Source organism: Lepisma saccharinum, chromosome 1 (genome assembly GCF_977018435.1).
Source record: "Lepisma saccharinum chromosome 1, izLepSacc3.1, whole genome shotgun sequence".
NCBI classification, from domain to species: domain Eukaryota; kingdom Metazoa; phylum Arthropoda; class Insecta; order Zygentoma; family Lepismatidae; genus Lepisma; species Lepisma saccharinum.
Genome location: NC_139229.1, coordinates 25758606 through 25781877, shown reverse-complemented (window position 1 = coordinate 25781877; position 23272 = coordinate 25758606). Strand labels below are relative to the sequence as shown.

General features: G+C 37.2%; 1 protein-coding gene across 2 annotated transcripts in view; it reads left to right on the top strand.

Annotated features, from left to right (window-relative positions):
• dre4 (SPT16 homolog, facilitates chromatin remodeling subunit dre4) overlaps nucleotides 1-23272 on the top strand; it is a 72811-nt gene that overhangs the window by 38389 nt on the left and 11150 nt on the right. For both annotated transcript variants that reach the window (XM_083129733.1, XM_083129728.1), the window contains exons 16-20: nucleotides 1069-1200; nucleotides 6619-6788; nucleotides 9584-9767; nucleotides 14485-14566; nucleotides 20723-20906. In XM_083129733.1, the coding sequence (XP_082985859.1) occupies nucleotides 1069-1200; nucleotides 6619-6788; nucleotides 9584-9767; nucleotides 14485-14566; nucleotides 20723-20906 (752 nt within the window). The remainder of the gene's footprint in view (nucleotides 1-1068; nucleotides 1201-6618; nucleotides 6789-9583; nucleotides 9768-14484; nucleotides 14567-20722; nucleotides 20907-23272) is intronic.

Below are 23272 nucleotides of genomic sequence, written 5' to 3'. Positions count from 1 at the left end.
TTAGTTTGTATACTGCCGCTATTGTTGAATTGTGATATTTCCAACTTATGAACAGTCCAATATATTTCTGTATTAGGAAACATTTGACATTCCTTCAACAAAAGGTATCAATGTTCATTTTACCTCTTGCTTTCATTATCCTTTGTCTATTGTTAGATTGTGACCACCAATTTGTAAACATTGAATATATATTTGTGCATTACTTTCTTTTTCTCTTTTATGCAAATTTTCTTCTGTTTCATTTTGCTACTGCAAACAAAACTAGATACGCCAACTTGTAATACAGTGTTGGATTTACTTTGCCTGACATAACAACATAAGTCAAGATACGTCACTATGTCATACCAAATTCTTTAACAAATTGAGATACACCAAATTAAAAAAAAAATATCCATAAGTTCCTTATTAATTGGATTTGAGCTACTCCGCTTCGTCAGGTGATATAAGGCACCGGTATGACCACAAATATGTCAGTAACTCAATGTAGCAAAAAATTGAGTTACATCGTTATGTCATCCGACCGACAATATGTGTAGATTCATGTGAGATAGGCAGAATATGACAATAGCTGTTACGAAATTAAATCCACTTTTGGCACTTATGACACAGGCTATTCTCTGCATAATGAACGTATTGTGGCTAAACCATAACAATATGCCTATATTGACCAGCACCAATAGAGTTCCCACTGACCTCGATGGTGGAATGGTTTTCACAGCACACTATGATACCAGGAGTCCCAGGTTCGAAACCCCAGTCTTTGTGAGCGTTCATTCATAAATTTCATCATATCACCACTCATCCTCATCTTCACGATTAGCCAAACGTAGCAGAAAAGCAAAGTGAAAAACATAAACCTGACCAATAGAATTCCAGTTGATCTGTTTCTGCCAGTTTCAAAGCAGACGCTATTTTGATGCATCACCATCACCGTCTCTACAGGTTGGTCAATTCCAGAATGCTGAAATATGAATCATTGATGCATCTGCCTGCACATTGTTTGGATTCTGGAAAGTAGCGATAAGTGTTTAAGTGTGTGTCTTAAGTCTTCATTCTTCTCTTAATCAGGTGGAAACAATGACGAAGCAGGAGGTGGAATTTGACACTCCATTCAGAGAGCTGGGCTTCCCCGGTGCGCCTTTCAGAAGTACTGTGCTCTTGCAGCCAACCAGCGGTGCTCTCGTGAATCTCACAGAATGGGTAAGTTTTCCTCATCCTCAGGAAGCTTTCACACTAAAGTGACAAGCGACATGGGCCTTCCACTGTGTAAGATAGTATTCACTGGGCATGCATGAACAACAGACCATGGCATAACAATGCACGCAATTGAGAAAACTGTCCAGTCCAACATGCAAGTGACATGTGCAGCTTGTCATGTTGTTTCGGTTCAGAAGTTTGCAACGTTTGGTTCCAAGCAACACATGCCACTTGCCGCTTCAGTATGAAAGCTCCGTTAGACTAAGTTTAGTGTGCAGTTCTGTATTTTAACAAGAAAAATTATGGCTGTATGTCCAAAAGTCACAGTACAGCCTATTATTTCAGAAGTTGTAAGAAAAATGAAACATTTGAATACACCAATGTAAATTGGGTATGAGGGCCCATCTTTTGGGGGCATAACACAACAATGGCCACCATTTTGAATTGCCGTCCATTTTTTAAATGGGAAGGGGGTCATATGGGGTATCAAAACACATTAAAATTTTGCCAGGAATTCATTTCTGGAATCAGATTTCACATAACTGTTACGGTGTAGGCATTATTGGCATCCAAAGTTGACACTGGAGGGCTAAATAATGTGTTCAATATGCCGACCGTCTTGTTGAATGCATAACTCCAGTCGCGTAATCCAGTCAGCATACACTTGCAGAAGCACTTCTGGTGCGATTTCACTGCAGCACAGCGTAATTCTTTGTTGCAGATGGTGAACATCACGAATTTTCTGTGCGTAAACGAGTTGCTTCAAATGACCCCACAAATAAAAGTCCATAGGTGTGAGGTTGGGTGATCTTGGTGGCCATTCCACTGGGCCACGCCGATCAATCCATTGCCCAGGCAACTGGACATCGAGCCACTGACGAACAATTAGCCCATAGTGTGGCAGAACACAATCTTGTTGGAAAAAGGAAGGGTATGTACCATCTTCATTTAAAAGGGATGGATAGACAGTGTCTCTCAGCATGTCCAAGTACCGCTCTGAATTAAAGGTTCCATTGATGAAGATTGGTCCAACCACATTGTGCCCCATATCCCACACACCACCAAGATTTTAACATCTCCAACAACATTGGATGGGTCAATCCAGTGGGGATTTTCGTCACACCAATAACGGTGATTCTGCTGGTTCACTTCGACACTGACATAAAACATTGCCTCGTCACTGAATAGGATACTCTGTGGGAACGTAGGGTTGTTCTGATGTTGACGTAATGCCGACGTACGGAGATCGACACGTCTGTCTGGGTCATCCTCAGAAGGTTTTTTGCAGCATTTGGATCTTAAATGGGTGCCATTTGTTGCTATGAAGAATACGCATAATGGAGGAATGAATAACACCAATTTCACTTGCAAGACGCGACTGCTGCGTTGTGGGCTCTTCGCAAAGACAGCCAAGACCATCGTCAAGGTTTTCTCATCAAGTGGAAGATTTGGGACGCCCACTACGTAGCCTGTCGGACACATTTCCAGTTTCCTTGAATTTGGATAGGAGACATGCAACAGTGTTATGCGAAATCGGTGGTGTCTCTGGGTGGCACCTGTTGAAATCTGCTGCAACGACTCGACTGCTTCATTCCTCAGATATCAGGATCACCTCAATTCGCTCTCGCTTCGTCAATGTCATCGTATGTCACCTGCAATAGAATAAGGTTTTCAGACTTTTGGATGACAATAACGCCTACACTGTAACAGTTATGTGAAATCTGATTTCCAGAAAAGAATTCCTTACAAAATTTTAATGTGTTTTGATACCCCACATGACCCTCTTTCCATTTAAAAAAATGGACGGCAATTCAAAATGGCAGATTTCAAAATGGCGGCCATTGTTGTGTTATGCCCCAAAAGATGGGCCCTCATATCCAATTTATATTGGTGGATTCAAATGTTTAATTTTCCTTACAACTTCTGAAATAATAGGCTGTACTGCGACTTTTGGACCACTCTGTAGATTGTAGATATATGCAGGGGTAGAAAAAACTTGAAATAATTCAGGTGACAGCCCCTTTTTCTCAGAACCTTTTCTTTTTTTTGGGGCGAAAATGGTCTAAGAAAGTAATGAATCCATCTAACATAAAGGTTCATATTTTGAAATGTGATCTTCAACATTTAATTTAATTAATACAAGATTGGATTAAAAGTAATTAATTTTTGCATCGGAGTTACCTTCCTAACAAAGACTCTACAGGCAACAGCATGAATAACTATGCAGTACATTCTAATATATGGCCGACTACCATATCATTGTAGATTTTAAAATTCAACTAGCAACACTGCAAAAATTTATAATGGCATGTTTATTATTTTGATTGATGATACAGGTAATACGGAAAACACACAAACATTCAAAAACACATGTATACTAACTCTGATGCACTTACTATTCATTTTTCCGCGAAAGTTTTTTTCAGCGATCGATTTCGCCACTCGTCTGGTGGCTTCGTCAGGCATGAACTGAAGCCACCAGACGAGTGGCGAAATCGATCGCTGAAAAAAACTTTCGCGGAAAAATGAATATTAAGTGTATCAGAGTTAATTACCTATCTCCGCGAAACCTCCAAACTGATATCTTTAGATGCAACATGTGTACTAGTTTCTTTAAAAGAAGGTAATGAAAAATTTCATAAGCGAACTCAATGTATTTAAAATATATATATTTTTTTAGAACTGAATTTAAAAATTCATGCACCAGGTGAAAATTTCCAGGTGCCATGGCGACCGAGTGCTCTGTATTTTTCTAGCCCTGCATGTACGTATGATCATGTGCATCGGATTTGCGTGTGGAGGGGAGGGGTAGAGTGGAACATGCTTCCTTATGGCCCAAGTTGAACGATCGAGGGAAAGGTGCATGAAGGCTTTTGGCCAAAGTTTTTTTTTTGTTTGTTGTGTCTGTAACACATACCTTAAATTTGAAAAGGTAACCTCATAACCAGGGAACGTATTTCTATGTAGTAAAAATGTGCTAAATATGTAAATACATGTTTAGTTATTTTTGCCAAAATATGGAGTTAAATATGGACTTAAAATTGTAAAAATTTACATTTTTAATAATATAAAACACTACATTAGCTACATAAAACACAGTACACTTACATTTACATTAATTGAAAAAAAGAACACAAAATGTGTTTTCATTTTCTGTTTTCAAAACAATGAATAACAAAATTTTGTTGTAAGTGTTCAAACAGAAATTTTCTTCTGTTGTCTCTTAAGATGTATTTACATTGACTAAAACTGCTTTCAATATCGCAAGAGGTAATGGTAGTGCATATCAAATGTCAGTTACTCATAAGAAATTCACCCAACTCTTTCGGTCACAAGGGGACATGTAGAGTATATGTTGAGAAATGCCCTGAAATACAGAAATAATATGTAAAAATAACTAAAATATGTAAAATATGAACCAAAACCTAATATATGTACAAATATGGAAAATAAACACTGAATTTTTTTGAGTCTACATGCCATGATACACAAAGATAATGCGAAATATAACTGATTTCAGCTTCATACATAAATATGTATTTACATAATAAATCCGTTCTCTGATAACATTACCATAATTTGTGTACAGGGATGCAATACTAACACAGTTATTAAGAAAGTGTAATGCCACCAAGTAAAACAAGTTACTAGGCCACATTACTTTCCAACTCTGAATCTGAATGTTTTTTGGTGAAGTGTCTCTTTGTCAATTTCATCTAATCGTCCTTCATCCTAGTTGAAACTAGTAGTTTAAAGATGAAGAGACATAACACAAAATAATAAAGATATAAGTATAATATATGTTATATGTACAGTGTACTGAAACCACTCTCAAGCTATGGAGTATATTCTTTTCTTTTTAGCATCTCTGTAATTTCAAGGGAGAAAATGGTTTTAATTCAATCTCAAGAGTTTTAATGGAAATGATATGCTGAGCCGATACCAATGCTGATGCCAGTGGTATCGATATTGGAAAGTATCGGTTGCAATTTATTTGCCCATACTTTTCCGGCATTTTGATCTTTCACAGAGTCCTCAAAAATGCCACGCGACCATGTCGCGGAGTGTAATTATTGTGGAAATTATGCAAAATTTGAGTTCTTTTAATTTCACACCAGTTTTGTGTTTAAAAAACTAAATTTTGTCATAAAATATCATGTAATTTAATAACATATGGTGAAAAAAAAATGCACAAAAAAAAACGCTGTGGTCAAGGGCAAAAATGCACACATGTATTTCATGTGCTGGTTGGTATACAAGGGTGGTATCTGAACATCAATGAGCAAACACATTCACACTGAGTCTGCTGGCCTTGTGACAATTTGGGTCACTTTCTGCATAGATGGAGCAAATGTTGAAGTATCAACATCGCGCAAGCATCTGCAGATTCATTTGTTGAGGGTTGCAACGGTTCGTGGTTTATAATTATTGGCATACACCATCCGCTTTAAATTTGCCCAGAAATCTTCAATGGGCCACAGTTGGGGAACATTAGGGGGATTCTGTTCTTTAGATATGTAAGGGATACCTAAGTGCTCCATGGCCGCAGGACTTTGTGAAGCGTAATGGTAGCTGGCTAAACCTGGCCAAAAAACAACATTGTCCCCATGATGATATTCATTGATAAACTGCTTCACTTTAGGCAAACAGAACTTTACATACCGTTCCGCGTTGAGTGCAAGGCCAGCCTAGAAAAACAGGTTTCGACAGTCCTTTCTCACTCATGGCAAGCCATATCAACACCTTGTGTGGAAATTTGGTTTTGGCAGCAAAACGCACTGGATTGGGCAAAGCAGCAGTTCCAGGATCATAGTGACACAATATTATAAACCATACGACGGAAAAATCCAACACGTTTAAAATTTTTCACAAACTCGGACTTTTGAACATCACGATTCTCTGTCCAATATTACACGATCATTTTCCGATGGTTGTCTTCTTTCAGCTCCATACTGACTTGTTTTTACACGAACCTTCTCTTGCTCTTCACACTACATAACTGGTAGACATACGATCCTACACAGCTCAAATGGTGTGCCAGTGTTCAGTGTGTGCAATTTTTTAACCATATGTTATTATGATGTAATTCTAAAATATTTTGAAGCAAAAATCTTGGTAAATTGATTGATTTAAAATTTTTGGCAGCATCGACACGGGTGGCCATTCTGCACCCTTCAGCTCTTGGTAAATTGATTCATATAATTATGGAATAGTTACACACTAAGATTAAAATATATTTTGAATAACTTAATTATTACAGTTTTCAAGCATCGGTGGGAATCGTTGAGAGTATACGACATTGGTATCGGTTCAAAGTGGTATCGGCTCTGCCCTAATGTATACACTAAGGTTTTTAAAAGTTAATTGAAGTAATATGTATTAAATATGGCAAATGAGTATCTCAATTTTGCATTCTGACAGCCTCCATTCTGTATCGCTTTGGAAGAAGTTGAATTGGTCCACTTTGAACGTGTTCAGTTCCATTTGAAGAACTTCGACATGGTGTTTGTCTTCAAGGAGTACAGCAAGAAGGTGGCCATGGTGAATGCCATACCTATGAATATGCTGGACCATGTTAAGGAATGGTTAAAGTGAGTATCAAATTATAATAATAGTAATTTAACAGTTTCTAGTTGACAAGCTTGTTGGAATTTTGAGGAGGTGTAAATACACTAATATATACTTCCCTTTTCAATATTTAATTTATCTCCAATAGATGGGGACAGTCTTTTTTATGTGAAGTGTTAATTTTTTTTAGGTTTTTGAAAGATGTGAGCAACATTTTCCTCCCGTATTTTGTCACAGAACTGTGCAAAAATCAAGTACGAAAAGCAAAGTAAACTCCTTAAGACATGAAATTTAGATTTTATTTTCTAACAGAACAATTTCTCCAGACAGAATTATGCTATCAGTTATGCAAAATTCTGGAACATTGATTAAATCTGCAAAATTTGAGATGGAAAATCAACGTGCACAGGGATAAATTTAAATGAAGGGTGTTAAACATGTTAAATGCAGGTTTCGAAATATTGAAGGTTGATGTTTCAAAAAAATCTGAGCTACAAATTAAAATAAATGTCTAAACTATTTACAGCATATATGATTCACTTTTATGTTTACTACCCTACGAACACAATATTTCATTCTAATTATTTTTTTTCTGTGGTGCTACATGCGATTTGTTTGAGGGTTGTTCAAAGAATTGTTGTAGCGTACTTTACATGCAACCACATTATCAAAATAAGTGATCAGATACCACTTTATTCAAGCTGATTTATGATGCCCGTTCAATAATATTTTGACAAGACTTTTTATCGCAACCTTAACAATTTGTAATAAAAAAATGAAAGTCTTTAATAATTTTATTCAATGAACTATAACGTCAGCTACTTTCCTCTGACACACGTTGCATCTCGGTAACCTCCGTTTTGCTGCCAACTTTGCTACTTACTGTACTTTACATGAAACAACTTGTAGATACCATAACTTGCAACACGTCTAGCTCTGTCATCTGTTGATGAAGCAAAACACTACGAGTACAATTAGACTCCATTTACGATTGACTACACGATGCACTTTCTAACTCAAAAATGATGAAAATGTCACTTACCATGTTTTACACCAGATCCCTTCAAATAATACTTCAATAATTACATTCTTGTGCTATTAGATGGAAATTTTTATTTTCTGTACTTGTAGTACATAAGTATAGTTTTAAAATTAAATTTGGAATTTTATTCACTATTTTAACACCAAAATGCCATTTTATATACCACCTTTGTTCCTGAAATATGACCAGTATTTGTACCGAAATCTTGATTTTTCAATCAACCATAAACGTGTGTCAATGTGGCCATTCTAAGGATATTGAAAATGCATATCTCTAGCTGTGAACGAGTGACAAATATGTGGTTCACACTGTACTACTCAAAATTCAACCCTAATCCATATCAACTGGTCTTTTGGTTACCCAGTGGTAGACATACCATCAGATAAGGAAACTTCCACATGTTGGGGCTGAGAGATGTATGTCCTGGCAATTCCTGGCTAGCAAAATGTTTGGGAAGTGCAAGAACATTTGTTTGGAGAAAAAACATTTCCAAGACGTCCTGATAAGAAGTGGGGTCAACATTCAGACATGCTCAGGCTAATTTATTTGGGGGTTCCTGAAGGGGAGTTTCAATTGCCTATCAGGACGATGTTAGCCTAATTGTCATAATTTCATATACCTTTTCCACAGAAAGTATTAGGTATAGGAAGATGAAATTTTAACATTATAGTGTCTGGGTATTTGTTATCACTTTTGGAACAGGTTTTCTATCATGACGATATTTATATTATTTAAATAAAGAAAGTAGGGATGGGCCAATGTGAAATTTTGGCCAATACCGATATAAAATTTATTCCAAATGAAATTAAATAGCTTACTTTTTTAAACATGGATATTATTTTCATTATTTTAATGATAGTTTGTACATTTTATATTTTTTGAAAACACATTCGGGGGTGCCCAGCACTCCTTGTGTTCACGTCTGTCAACAGACCCAGACAATGATTTGTATAAAGATCGCACCTGTATTTACTGGGAATGAGACTCAAATAATACAAGATATGAAGGTGAAAAGAAAAACATGAGGAGAGTACTGGATATTAATAATAAAAATTTGTACACACAGAAGCAATCATAATAGATGATTCAATTTAAAGTAGTTCTTTCATTACAGAAAGATGACACTAGTTGTTTCATATCTAAGCAAGTTGATACCTGTAATGGGGAGAGATTGCACATAGATCCAAGTAGTAAATCTGGGATGCCAGAGGTTTACCTTATAGCTTAGTGTTAGAGAATTTACATGGAATGCCAAAGGCTCAGGCTTGACACCTATTTGAGCCTCAAATTTTCACTAACCTTTCAATAGATTTTGCAACACTTGTTTTTTAAAAATATAATAAGTTTATATAATAATATTTGTGAAGTAACTGACTGTATTTTGATTCATATATGGTTGATGAAATGGCATTTTGGTGTTGTTATATTAAATAAATTTGCTTTTCATTTTTAAAAAAATAATGCCAGAATATGCAAGATATTGTAAAATATTCGTAAGAGTCATTTATATGATTACTGTAATGTTCAAGTGAATCTTGTAATGAAGTTCAGTCCCATTTCTCATTTAAACACGGAATTACTAAAAATTTATACATTTTGAAAAAAATAACAGCTTATTATCTGAGCCAAATATTTATTTCACATTTTGCTTGTAGTTCTGTATGATTACAGGGCATTACCTTTTTTTGTCTAGATAACACTTAAGTTAAAAGCACAATTTTGTAAAGGTCATATGATACATATATTTACTCATCATTTACCAATATTTTTTTTCAGTTCATGTGATATTCGATATACGGAAGGTATACAATCTCTAAACTGGACCAAAATTATGAAGACAATTACAGATGACCCAGAAGGATTTTTCGAAAGTGGAGGATGGTCATTTTTGGATCCTGAGTCAGACGAAGAGAATGTTGCTGATGAAGAAGATGAAGATGAAGAGGATGATGCTTATGAGGTTTGAAACGTACACATGTTCTCGCACATTCAGTCTGCTTCAAAATATCTGAAAACAAGAATACCGTGTCGGTGTATACGAAAAGTTAGACTGGCCTGGTTTTAAAATATGTCTATAATTGCATGTTGTCCTCCTCCATGGCTGTGGAGTCTAAGGGGCTGTGCTTTGGCCTCCGACTGCGGGACAGCATGGGTTTGAGTCCTCCTGGGTTCAGTCTAGGTTTTTGGCCTGTGTATAGTACCGATGGCAACCCACCATCGTGAGGAAATTGGGGAGCTATGAATGAGTAGCGTAACCCTGTCGGAAATCTCCTATAATTACTGGGGGTTCAACGTGCTGACCCCACATCACCCCATTACTGGTTGAAGATCTCCACATCTCTAGGTACGATTGTGAGAGGGAGACTGGCAGTTGAGACAGGCCTAGGGCTGTCAAGCTATGGGCTATTATTATTTTATTATAATTGCATGTTAAATTTGAAAGCACATTAACATTACCTCAATTCACATTTTGAGAGTTGGAGCTGAGGTTTGAGCAATGGAGCTGCGACTTCCTCGATGGCATAGTGATAATGTCATCACCTTTTAATTGAAGTGGTTCCAGGTTCGATACCTGGTGGAGGCACATTGCACAGTTTTTCAGATTCCAGTTTAAACTGTAAGTACATTCCTGTTTACCCTATCTGTGCATGAAGTGGACTTAAAGACACGAGGAACACTTTCCATGAGCAGCCCCATGAGAGGACCCTAAACTGTCCCTCCCCCACCAACCTTTACCTGCTGCAAAGAAAGAGAGGTCTGTGCGCTGAATGGTTATAGGAGGAGGAGAAACTTAACATTATGCTCATGGGAGTATTATTTTATTAGTTCTCTTGGGAATATCAAACTTCCAATGGTGTAGAAAAACACATGAACCGAAAGAGGATAGGAAGATTTTGTTTGCGTTCGGGAAAGTCTAAATTTGAATTTAATTAGCTGTAACTTGAAGTTATTTGTCCATAAGGAATACATGGATTTCTGTAAATATTTATTAATCATATTTTTTTACAGATCGTATATAGATTAATACACAAATTTTAAAAAAATGCTTCCACTTGCAACTGTTTTGTTTTTCAGTAGCAGTGTCCATTCCGATGGTATTCAAATTAATGCATACCTGATACAAAACTCTCTCTCTTTGCTGTAAATGAACGATTCAAACGAAAAAACATATGCCGATACAATTGGTGTGAGAGTCTGTTCAAATGAATCTACTGATACTGGCCGATACTTTGCCAGAGGCCAGTGATCTTGTGGGGTCCGTAACAATGCCATGCAACACTTTTTGGGAGTCTTAATATCCTGAAAATTATCCAATATGTATTGTGGGGAGACATTGGTTTTGTGATTAAAGAATTACTTTGTGTGAAAATTCGAATATGTTAAGCAAAACTAGTAGATTGATATGCTATAGCTCAAATTAGAAACTTATATATTAAAAATTATAAATATTTGGAATAGGGATGGGTCGATATGCAATTTTAGCCAATATTGATAAAGTACTGATATAAAATTTACTGATACCGCAATATTCTACCGATCCAATATAAAATCCCAAATGGTTCATTCACCTCCTTAATAAATGTGTTTTAGCAGAAAACTTCAATGCAAAAGAAGCTGCATATTAGCAATTTACTTTTAAGAAAGGTAGGGCATATAGACTGTATGTTTATATTCATATAAATTATAACAAAATGGCAGAATATTGTACTAAATTTAAAGATACTTATAGATATATATCGGATCGTTAAAATTATCTGTAATTTTACCAGTAAACTGATACATCGATATGCCTATATCAGCTGATACTGGTAGAATACTGATTAATCTGTTCCATCACTAATTTTGAAGTACTTCAAATTGTTTGTTTCCAAGTATGGGCATCTGTATTGGTGGGAGTATTGTAATTGGTCCATGTGAGTATCCTTTCAGATCAACTGGACCTCTGTAGCTCATCATTAGAGGCACATATTTTTGGTAAATAAAAAGGCAAAATTTCGGTACAAAAACTGGGTCAATTTCGGGTTCAAAAGCGGTAAATAAAATAAAATATCGGTGTTATAGCGGTGAAAAAATGGATGAAAAGTGGTATATAAAAAGACATATTGGTTTTAAAATTGTGAAAATAATCCTAAATTTGATTTAAAAACTACACTTATTCCACAGAATTAACATTTCACTTCTAATAGCACATTTATGTAGTTATCAGAGTATTAAGTTTATTTCTGTGTAAAGGAGTCCATTTTTGCTTCTCCAATATTAACAGCAGAATTAATCAATTTTCCGGGATTTGCATAACTCTCAGGATAATTCAGACCTCGGAAGGTGTCGCGTCGGTGAATAAACCCTGAATTTCGTGTTTGAGTTAATTTCGCTTTTTGCAGTTCATTTCGCATTATTTCGTGACAAAATATGGTCACAAAATGCACCTCACACCTTTCAAAAACATGAAAAATTAACACTACAATGTGTTTTTTCAAATTTCGTTTTTTCGTCAATAACGAAATATGCATGCCCCTACTCATCATCATAGCATGTGCATCTTTGATATTCATGACAACACATTTCAGTGCTTATCAAAATTACAGTACTCTCCCCAGGTGCTGAAAACTTTTGTCTTAATTATATACTTTTTATGATTTCGTACTGTACCTCTCATTTCACGAGTTACACTTACCTTTGTAGAAGGTAGGGAATAGGAAAGAATGCATATACTTCAGCAAAATGCATTTCCAGCTACAGGAGAGGTAAAGTGGAATGAGGAGAAGAAAGTAGGTGGAGTCTGGGTTTGGAAGGATACAAGTTCGATCTTGGACGACAGAGTCGGTCTTCAGTTTGGAAAGTGAACGTTGGTTTGAAAAGTTGTTTGGGGGGAGTAGTACAGAGACGATGAGCGACAGTTTAAGAGACAGATGTGAGTGTGTGTGTGTGTGTGAGAGTTAACTTTGGAACTTTTATTGATCATCACTTCGAACACGAGACAGGTAATATCCTTTTCTCTCGAACGCTAACCTTGCCGATGCAGTTTTAGTCATTTATCCTAAAATGTGTGAGTTGCCATTCATTTAAGAGTTGTATAGATTAAGTTTTATCTAGGTACCTCCGCATATGAAGATACAGCATAAGCGAGTAGCTTGAGCTAACTACACCCCCTATTAAGATCCCGACACCAAGGGTTTTATATGATTTGTTGATTGACTAGGGCTCCCAGGTAACCAAATGGTTACTATTCTCGACTTTAGACTCAATTTACTGAATGTATGCTACCCAATGATAAGCCATCTCAGAGTGCTGTTGTGCGGTGGAGTTAGTTTACACAAGCTGCACATGTTCGATAGAAAGGAAGAGAGCCCCCCTGATGTCATACTGGTAATGTAATTGCCTTGTAATCAAGAGGTCCCAGGTTCGATACCCTGCGGAGGCACATAGTGGTTCAGATTCAACTTTAAACTGTAGGTCCAGTCCCAGTTAGCCTATCTGTGCATATAGGGAATGAAACAAACTTCAACCAATCAACTTTGAGAGAAAGGGGCCGAGTTTTGGCAGAAGCCTAGCCTGTTTGTTTTTGGAGACCCTGCTCTCTCCCTCTCTGTGACAGACATTCTCTTTGCAGTAATATTAAAGGGAAGAAATAGAGAAGTAATAATAACCTCCCAAACTAGTTCCTTCATAGCTGAATGGTTAACACTCTAATTTTGGTTCTCTGGTTTGATTCCTGGTAAATAACCCATGCTGAGGACCAGTGCCTACCGATTGCTGGCCTCCCCCCCCCCCCCCCCGGGAGATCATCTATTGAGTTATAGGGTGACCTTTGGTCACATGACGAACCCTCAGATTCAACTTTAAACTGTAGGTCCAGTCCCAGTTAGCCTATCTGTGCATATAGGGAATGAAACAAACTTCAACCAATCAACTTTGAGAGAAAGAGGCAGAGTTTTGGGAGAAGCCTGGCCTGTTTGTTTGTGGAGACCCTTCTCTCTCCCTCTCTGTGACGGACATTCTCTTTGCAGTAATATTAAAGGGAAGAAATAGAGAAGTAATAATAACCTCCCAAACTAGTTCCTTCATAGCTGAATGGTTAACACTCTAATTTTGGTTCTCTGGTTTGATTCCTGGTAAATAACCCATGCTGAGGACCAGTGCCTACCGACTGCTGGCCTCCCACCCGTGAGATCATCTAACGAGTTACGGGGTGACCTTTGGTCACATGACAAACCCTCAGTAGTATTTTTAGGTCTCCATGACCGGGTTACACTACTCATTCATAGCTCCCCAATTTCCTCATGATGGTGGGTGGCCACCGGTCCCAAATACTGGCCAAAATCACAGGAGAAAAGCTGTTATGCTTGCACCCCAGGAGACCGAACCTGTGTGCATCCTGTAGCCAGAACCCAAAGCCTTACATCTTAGACTGAACGGCCAAGAGGGAGCTGGATCCCTGGTGGGAGCTCCAAAATGTTGATGTTAACCCATAACCATGAGGACAATTGGGGATGGTTTTGTGAGCCAGTGGTGATGAGACATGATGCATTGTCACCCAATGAAAACATGCTTGACAGACCTGGCTCTGAAAGTGCCATTATGTTTGAGAGTTTCGTTTTATTGCATGTTGTAGCATAAGTAGACATCATTTTTTTATATTTTTAAAATAGTAATTAACATTTCTATGTATTTTTCAGCCCACGGATGTAGAGGAGGACGAAGAATCTGAAAGTGGCTCAGAGTACTCAGAATATTCAGAAGATAGCGATGAGAGTGAAGGTAGGAGTTCCTTCTCTGATCCTTATAATAATATCAGAGTATTAAAAAAAAAAAAAATTATGCTGTAGAACTATCATTTTCACAGAAACTCTCCGTTAACATAACTGTAGCATCTGTATAAACTTGGAGATAACCATTAAGATGTGCAACATCATTTGGAAATTCTATGCTCCCTTTTGTGGCGGTGACATGTATTGCAACTCTGGCATCCTTAAACTGAAGCTCTATTGTTACAGTAAAAGAAATCTTTAATTTGTTTCGTACTTTGACAGTACCAGTCCAATCTTCCCTCTTTATTGTGACCTTCTTAGTCCTCTTGCAGGCCTTCAGGTTTTCGAAACAATTATTCTATACCTATAAACTCTTTTCTCTCACATGCGTGCCATATGGTCCACCTAACAAAGTCTTCTTGATTTCATATCGATGAATGGAAATGTGCAGTACACAATTATGTAACATTCTCCAGCCAACAGTTCCTTCATATCAATTAGGTCCCAATATTTTTGTAAGAATTTTATTTTTTTAAAAAAGCAATTTATGTTCCTCTTTTAACTAAGGAACCATTCATGTTTGAGGAATATAAGGCATGATACTACAGAGTGTCCGAAAAGTCACGCAACCCGGTGTTTACGACCGTATAACGGAATAGCGAAACGGAATGAGAAGAAACGCTTTCTGCCAAGAGAATGCCCTGTATATTGGGAAAATTTAGAGAGACAAACATATGTAAGAACATACATGTTTTAATAACAAATAAGCAAAGTGTTGCCAAAGGCGGAAAAAAAATATTTGCAAATCGTGTGTATTGATACACAGAACTCATTGAGGTAAATTATTGCAACATTTCACAATACCAACGAACAATTTGGATGGCCATCTATTGAATTTGACAGAAAAAGAACTTTGACGAAGTTTCAAAAACATTGCAGAAGGGAATAAATGGGCTGTTCCAAAAATCGATGTTTTTACAATATTACGCAGGACACTGGCAACACTGTTGGTGTCACGTGTCACTAACAGACGTGTTTCACCTCAGGCTATCACACTAAGGCACTTTTAACGACAAAGGAGAAAGTTTGTTATTCTTGAACATATGCAATAAATTACATACACCTTGCAACCCTGAAATGTGGGTATCTCTATTGTCCATTTTTTTCCACTACGAAGTGGATGTAAACAAAAGCAGGTGTTCTAGAGAAAGCCAGTGCAGCCCTATTGGTGGATTCTGGCAGTAGTCCCTCCGCAGACCTTTTGCACCCTGATAGATAGTCCATTCAATGCCGTCTTGAAACTAGAGTAATACAGCATTGTATGCTGTTCAAATCATTTACTAACCTTATCCTTGCTTATGAATTCATAATCATTCTTTAGTAAAGCACCTACGGTGACATTCACTCATTCAAATTAACGAAATTCCAGCTACTTGTCCGTCACTCTGTGTTGTGCAGTGTTGCAAATTCGCAATATTAAGTAAAGTCTATAATCTTGAAACACCGGACTAGACAGAATCAGAAAACATGATTTAGACTGACAGTGACTGACATGGGAATCTCTAGATTACACACATGTTGATGTATATAACACAAACACGCACACACTATTTCAACTTCATGCGTTTTATCTAGAATGGTAAAATCAACACACTGCAAAAGATTGTAGGGAAACCTTTGAGAAAGCCAAAGTGGTTGGTGCAAATACAACCAGTGATGCTTAAAATCGTATGGAATGTTACTTTAGCATTTATTAAATTATCCACCTACGCTTCCTTTCCTTTACTTCCCACATAAAACATGCTCAGATTTCAGGAACCTCAATCCCCCCAGCTTGTCAAAGAAAAATGCCAGATGCATACACTGGCAACTGCTTCCAAGAAGGAATTTGTAGAGGGCGGGGACACAAGCCATTCAGTGTTGCTACCCAACCTTTATAGAAACATCGTTACAATTCGGTAATATTCCAAAGATGTTATCGTATCTAATTGCTATATAGCCAATTTCGCAACTACAAAGTTTTATTAATGTTCCAACACGGGTGTGCGTAATAAGACCTTCACATTTCTTGTATATAAACTCCAACTGTAAATAACACAGTTGGAGACACTACTTCTCGTGGTCAAGAATCTTCCGAAACACTGTTACCCTCAAGCACACGGCTATTTATAGCTTTCCTTCCCTCGACCCTGCAAAACCTGCCCTCCTCTCCCTTGCCGTGTGGTGGTTCTCGAGATTTTGCGTAGTGTTTATAAGTTGTAAATATCATTGAATGTTGATGTGGCTTCAACAGAAAGTGTTACAAAACATCTACATTTGAAACTTCGAACAAGTGGAGATACCAAAATTGCGGTGGATCTAGAGTATTGTGTTGAATCGTTAACTTCTGAACAGGTGTCTTAAAAACAAGCATTTATGCGGTCCGCAAGGAAATTCAGCCGAACAAAAACGCGGATGGCACATTTTAGCCGATTTTGGACTTGCTGACGTTAGCAGGAAAGTGGATGTTTTTTTTTTTCATGGATATGAGTTTGTCTACGCTGGTTAAATTATTGCATGATTCATTTAGTTTATTTTACTTCGCATTTCTGGGTTAATCGCGAGGATGAGTGATGATATGGTGAAATTGATGAAATAACACTCACAAAGAACATCCATGCCCAGGCCAAGATTCAAACTCGGGACTCCTGGCGTCGTAGCGCAGTGATAACTACTCCGCTACAACGGACAGCTGTGTGAATTCTTCTTACATGGTATATTACCACTGATGAGAACTGACATCGTTGGTAAGTGTTTACCTCTATTTTATTATATTTTCTTCATCTCTCGTATTTACAACAGTGTTCATTTTAAAAACTAATATTTGAACATTTTTAAATGTCACTCTAGTTTCGAAACATTGTGGAAAATACTGACACTGAAGCTAACACGTGCGCTGGGAAGGAGAAAGCTGGAAACAGAATAAATGCTTCTCTTACGCAAGAATATGACGATGTTCGGATATATTCTTCAACAATAAACACTCTTTCCTGTGTAGATATGGCATTTTAAAAACACACACAGGACGTCAGCATAAGTAGACACAATCTGGAATGCCGTTCGCGGCAAACAGCAACCACCTAAGGCACAGAAAACATAACAATTGATACACGTTCTTCTGTACCCACATTTCAAGGTTGCAAGGTGTATGTAATTTATTGCATATGTTCGAGAATAACAAACTTTCTCCTTTGTCGTTAAAAGTGCCTTAGTGTGATAGCCTGAGGTGAAACACGTCTGTTAGTGACACGTGGCACCAACAGTGTTGCCAGTGTCCTGCGTAATATTGTAAAAACATCGATTTTTGGAACAGCCCATTTATTCCCTTCTGCAATGTTTTTGAAACTTCGTCAAAGTTCTTTTTCTGTCAAATTCAATAGATGGCCATCCAAATTGTTCGTTGGTATTGTGAAATGTTGCAATAATTTACCTCAATGAGTTCTGTGTATCAATACACACGATTTGCAAATATTTTTTTTCCGCCTTTGGCAACACTTTTCTTATTTGTTATTAAAACATGTATGTTCTTACATATGTTTGTCTCTCTAAATTTTCCCAATATACAGGGCATTCTCTTGGCAGAAAGCGTTTCTTCTAATTCCGTTTCGCTATTCCGTTATACGGTCGTAAACATCGGGTTGCGTGACTTTTCGGACACTCTGTATAATAAATACATGTAAGAATCGAATTACTAACTTTATCTGCAAGACTTTTAATGTTTCTATGAGTAAAACAAGTTCCCAAGTGTCACCAGGGGTCACCAAAATTAATGAAACCATTACAAGTAAGTCTCGCAGCTAAGGTTAGTAATTTGCTTACTTGTACTTAAGAAACCATGTTGTACAGCCAACAGCAAATTATTCATTGCTCTCGTTATTCCTTTTTATTCTACATTGTTTTTAAGGAATGTATTCCTTTTTTTCTACATTGTTCTAAGGAATGGAATTTCGTTGATGGGAATGTAATGTTCTTTGCTTAGTGATGTATTTATTTCAAGTCATGGTCAACGTGTTGTGGGAAACATACTGAATGAAAATGATAATGGACTACTTTTACTTTTGCTCTTGGGTATACATCTGTAAAGTCACGATCTTTCCACTGAAAGGTCCAGGTTTGAATTCCAACCTGAGTGTGTTTGTTGCTCTGAGTCCCCTTTCTTCAGTGTACTTGTCATTCTTCTTTTTGCAATTAGCCAAGAGTAGCAGAAAAGCAGTGCAAAAACAAGAAATATGCAAAGTTACAGTATGCATCCATACAACACCAAAAAAAAAAGTGCAATATGTACTAAGGATGGACCTATATGAAATTTTTGCCAATTGGCTGCGGTGGCTCGGTCGGTAACGTGTCTGACTACCATGCTCAAGGTCCCGGGTTCGATCCCTGGCCGGTTCAAATCCGGGAACTTTTCTAACGGAAGCGGCTGCGGTGCCCATCCAGCGTCGAATGACATGGGTACCTGGGGGGTAAAGTAATCAGGGGTGTGGTGCTGATCACATCACCTCCACTCATGACCGGATCAAGAAAGTGTGGGGCGTTACCCCCACACCCCTTATACGCCTTCATGGCATGGTGCTAAGCACAGGGGAACACTTTCCTTTTTTTTTACCTTTACCGGTGAAGCACTGATAAAAAAATTACCAATATTCTACTGGTCCAATATAAAATTTCAACTCTTCCCTGACGAATCTGTATGGTCTACAATAATTAATACATATATGTATATACGAGGATCACTCTTTATATTTTGAGCCTTGGCAACACTGATTGAAGTTAGGCTCGATTTGACGTTTGCACGGAATCGTCTGGCATTATTGACCATAACGTACTTCAAATGTTTTGTCAATAGCTTCATTTGTGTTGTTTATGTTGCCTTGGAGATTGCGCGACAACAATAAAATGGAATTAACTCGTGAACATTTTCGTGCGATGATTTTTTACGATTTTCGACGTGGATTATCAAGACAAGAGTGCATCGATCAACTTACTTCCACATTTGGCGAGGAAGCCCCATCCTTTGCCACTGTGAAATGCTGGTATAACGAATTTAATCGTGGCCGCCATTCGCTCACCGACGAGATTTGCAAAGGTCGTCCAAAATCAGTTGTTGTTCAAGAAAACATTGATGCTGTGCAAAACCTAATACTGCAAGATCGTCATGTGACGTACTGTGACATTGAGGCAACCATAGGCATTAGTTCCACCAGCATATATAAAATATTACATGATCATTTAGCTGCGAGAAAGGTATGTTCTCGTTGGATCCCACACAATTTCACAAAACCTCAAAAAGACGCTCGCATCAATTGGTGCAAACAAATGCTCAATAAATACAATCGTGGTGCTTCAAGAGACGTATATAAGATTGTAACAGGTGACGAATCATGGATATATGCATATGAGCCGGAACGTAAACAGCAGTCGACTGTATGGGTGTTTCAAGATGAACCCAATCCAACAAAAGTTGTTTGCGCTTGAAGCACATCGAAACAAATGGTCGCCTGTTTTTTCGGGAAAAATGGTCATGTGGCAACTGTGCCTTTAGAGGAACGTAGAACGGTCAACTCTGAATGGTACACAACAATTTGTTTGCCAGAGGTCTTCGGTCAAATACGGAAAACAAACAAACGCCGTCGGATCATTCTTCATCAAGACAATGCCAGCTGTCACACATCTCGTCTAACAACTGACTTTATGAACAGTCAAAAAATCGAATTGATGGGTCATCCGCCATACAGTCCTGATTTGGCACCCAATGACTTCTTCTTGTTCCCAAATGTCAAGAATAAATTGCGTGGACAACGATTTTCGTCGGCGGAAGATGCCGTTGATGCTTTCAAAAACCATATTATGGAGGTGTCTCAAGAAGATTGGAAAAACTGCTTTGACAAATGGTTCGAACGAATCCAAAAGTGTATTGACCATAAAGGAGAATACTTCGAAAAACAATAAAGCAGTTTTCAATGCCAAATTCCTGTTTTTTCATTGTTAGGCTCAAAATATAAATAGTGACCCTCGTATATATATAATTGATTAGTATAATTCAAGCATGTGAGTGGATTTTGAATTAATCTATGTTATTTTATGTAGCTAATTTACTGTTATACATGCCTCAATGGCATTGTTTCAGAACTGGGTAGTTCGGAAGAATCTGGGAAGGACTGGTCTGATTTGGAACGAGAAGCTGCTGCTGCCGACAAGGAGAGGGAGGACTTCGAGGACGAATACACAAAGATAAAACCTGGTGCAAAGCGCCCGAGCGGTCACGATAGGCATTCAGGCAAAAAGATGAAATCCTCCAAGGATAAGGATCGGTATGTTCTTTATTTACTTTTTGACCTCCTACTCATTCTTTTCAGTACTTTGTGAATACCGAAACATAGCCATACTTTTTATAGTAGCAGTGTTCTGTGTAGAGAGTATTGTTTCTAAAATTTGTGTTTTGGTTGGAAATAACTATTCATATAGTAGGAATTCCTTGATTTTTAGAAATTATGTAGGACTTATTGGTTTGGTGTTAGAGTATACTTCCATGCAGGTTTTCATCACAGAACATTCGTAGATATAAATTTACCCCATTATTGGGGTAAGAAATTAGTTCACCAGAAGAATAAAGGATGGAAGTAAATGATGTCTCATACAGTCTGAAACACACACACTTGAAAAGGTCTTATTAAGATGGCATGTTAATAAAGAACCAATGTTAACAATATACAGGATGCCCCTCGTATATAAACTTTCAGAAGCTGTTATGAACAGAATGTTCCTGTTTTGATGTTTGGTTAGCTAAATCAGGTACCTATAATTGCTTGCATTAAATTTCTAATACCTACATACCCTTTTCGTCAGCAATAATGTTATAACTGCATGTTGTCAGTTTCACAGTACTTCACTTGAATATTTGAATATACTGTACTGAAGCAGACATTCCATTGATAATGTAAAGAAATATGCCACTTTCTTTTGTACAATTGAATTGTTTCACTTATATGCAAGAGTTAAGTTGTTTGCTTTACAGAGCAGAGAGAAGTAGCTTTATGCATCGAAAAATGAGTCCGCACTCATGGTTCTTGCAAGCAGAGGGTTCCAAACCTCAGTGGAAATATCAACATATAATACCGAGAATGGATAAGGAGACTGATAAATTACAAAATGTATTTCTTAGTCACTCTTCACTCTAATCTCATTTAGTCGTAACTTTTAATATAATCAAGTATTTTATTTTAAACTTATTGCGTATGATAAAATTCCATAATCCGTCCCTAGCTTGTGAATTGTAAAAATTTTCCAAATTCACTATTTTGCAGTTTGAATTGAAATCATAGAGAATAGAGAAATTAAGTCAATTTCATAGAAGATAATATTGGAACTTAACAAATCCATACCTGGATCTGTATGAATTTATTATTTCCATTTGCAAAAACATCGATTTAGTTTAGTTTGTAGTTGTCAGGGAAAAGTGTAATTTTTGTCCTGGAAAAGTCAGGGAATTTCATTTCTGCTTCTTTGTAAGTGATAAAGATTTTTCCTAAAAAATGTGTTAAGAAAAAGGGGGTGCCTGGGATGGAGACACCGGTCTGTCTTATGTGCCGGCAAATATGGTAATTTTTGTTTGTTTTTTTCAATTAATTTTGAAGTACCACACCTTCATTAACAAGGTAACGGTGCTGGGATGGAGATGGTAGTGTGTCATTGCTTTGTTTCTTTCAAATTAATTCAATTAATTTCGAAGGACCACTGCATTCAGTAACAGAGGTTACGGAGTGATGGCAGCAGTTGCAATTTTTCCCATCTGATGGCACTACCATCTTCATCGGAAAAAGCAATTAAATTTGTATTGCGGAAATATGAAACTTCACCTATGTAATATTATATCTGTGTTTATCATGCACACCATGAACTATAAGCTAGCTTTATCATAGTGGTTTTATTCCTCCTTTACCAGCTTCTGAAGCAGTACTGTAGTTTATTTATTTAAATGTAAACAGTGTACCTGTTTATTTAATAATGCACCATTCTTTATCATCCTAAAGTGTTTAGGTTTAATAATCAAAAATACAATTACAGTGGAATCAGATTTTACATTTTCTTATACATTTTCTGGTCCCAATAAAGCAAAGTGGTTCCCTGAAGAACAACTGGTCAAAAGTCCCCTGTATTTTTTCTTAGATAACAGTAGGAGAACAGTGTATGCAAGAACTAAACTCACTCCAATATATGAACTAAGGGAAGTCCTTTTGTACCAAAATTATATTTCAATTGATGCTAGAGTAGCTGTCGTATTTAGTAGCCGATGGAAACTTTGTGTGTCTTAATTTTTGGGGTGAATTATACCATGAACGAAATTGCTTGTCTATCTGGAAATGGCTGAACATCTATCTGGAAGCTAAATATCCCTCTATACGATGGCTGGAATTGTAATAGTTGCAACACTTGGCAGAATAACAGTGAAACACAAAAAGTTCATTCCACTTACACCACATAAGAGTATGATACCTAGCATACCTGAGAGCAAATGGACACTGCTTCTGCACTGCATGCAGCTGCACAGTAATAAGGACGTGTGCCATTGCAAAATCCAGTCATCTGGTTACAAACATTAATAATGGAGGTTAATGAAGGGACATTTGCAACTTTACATTGGATTGGTATTGTCTAAGTTTATTAGTAGTTGATCGGT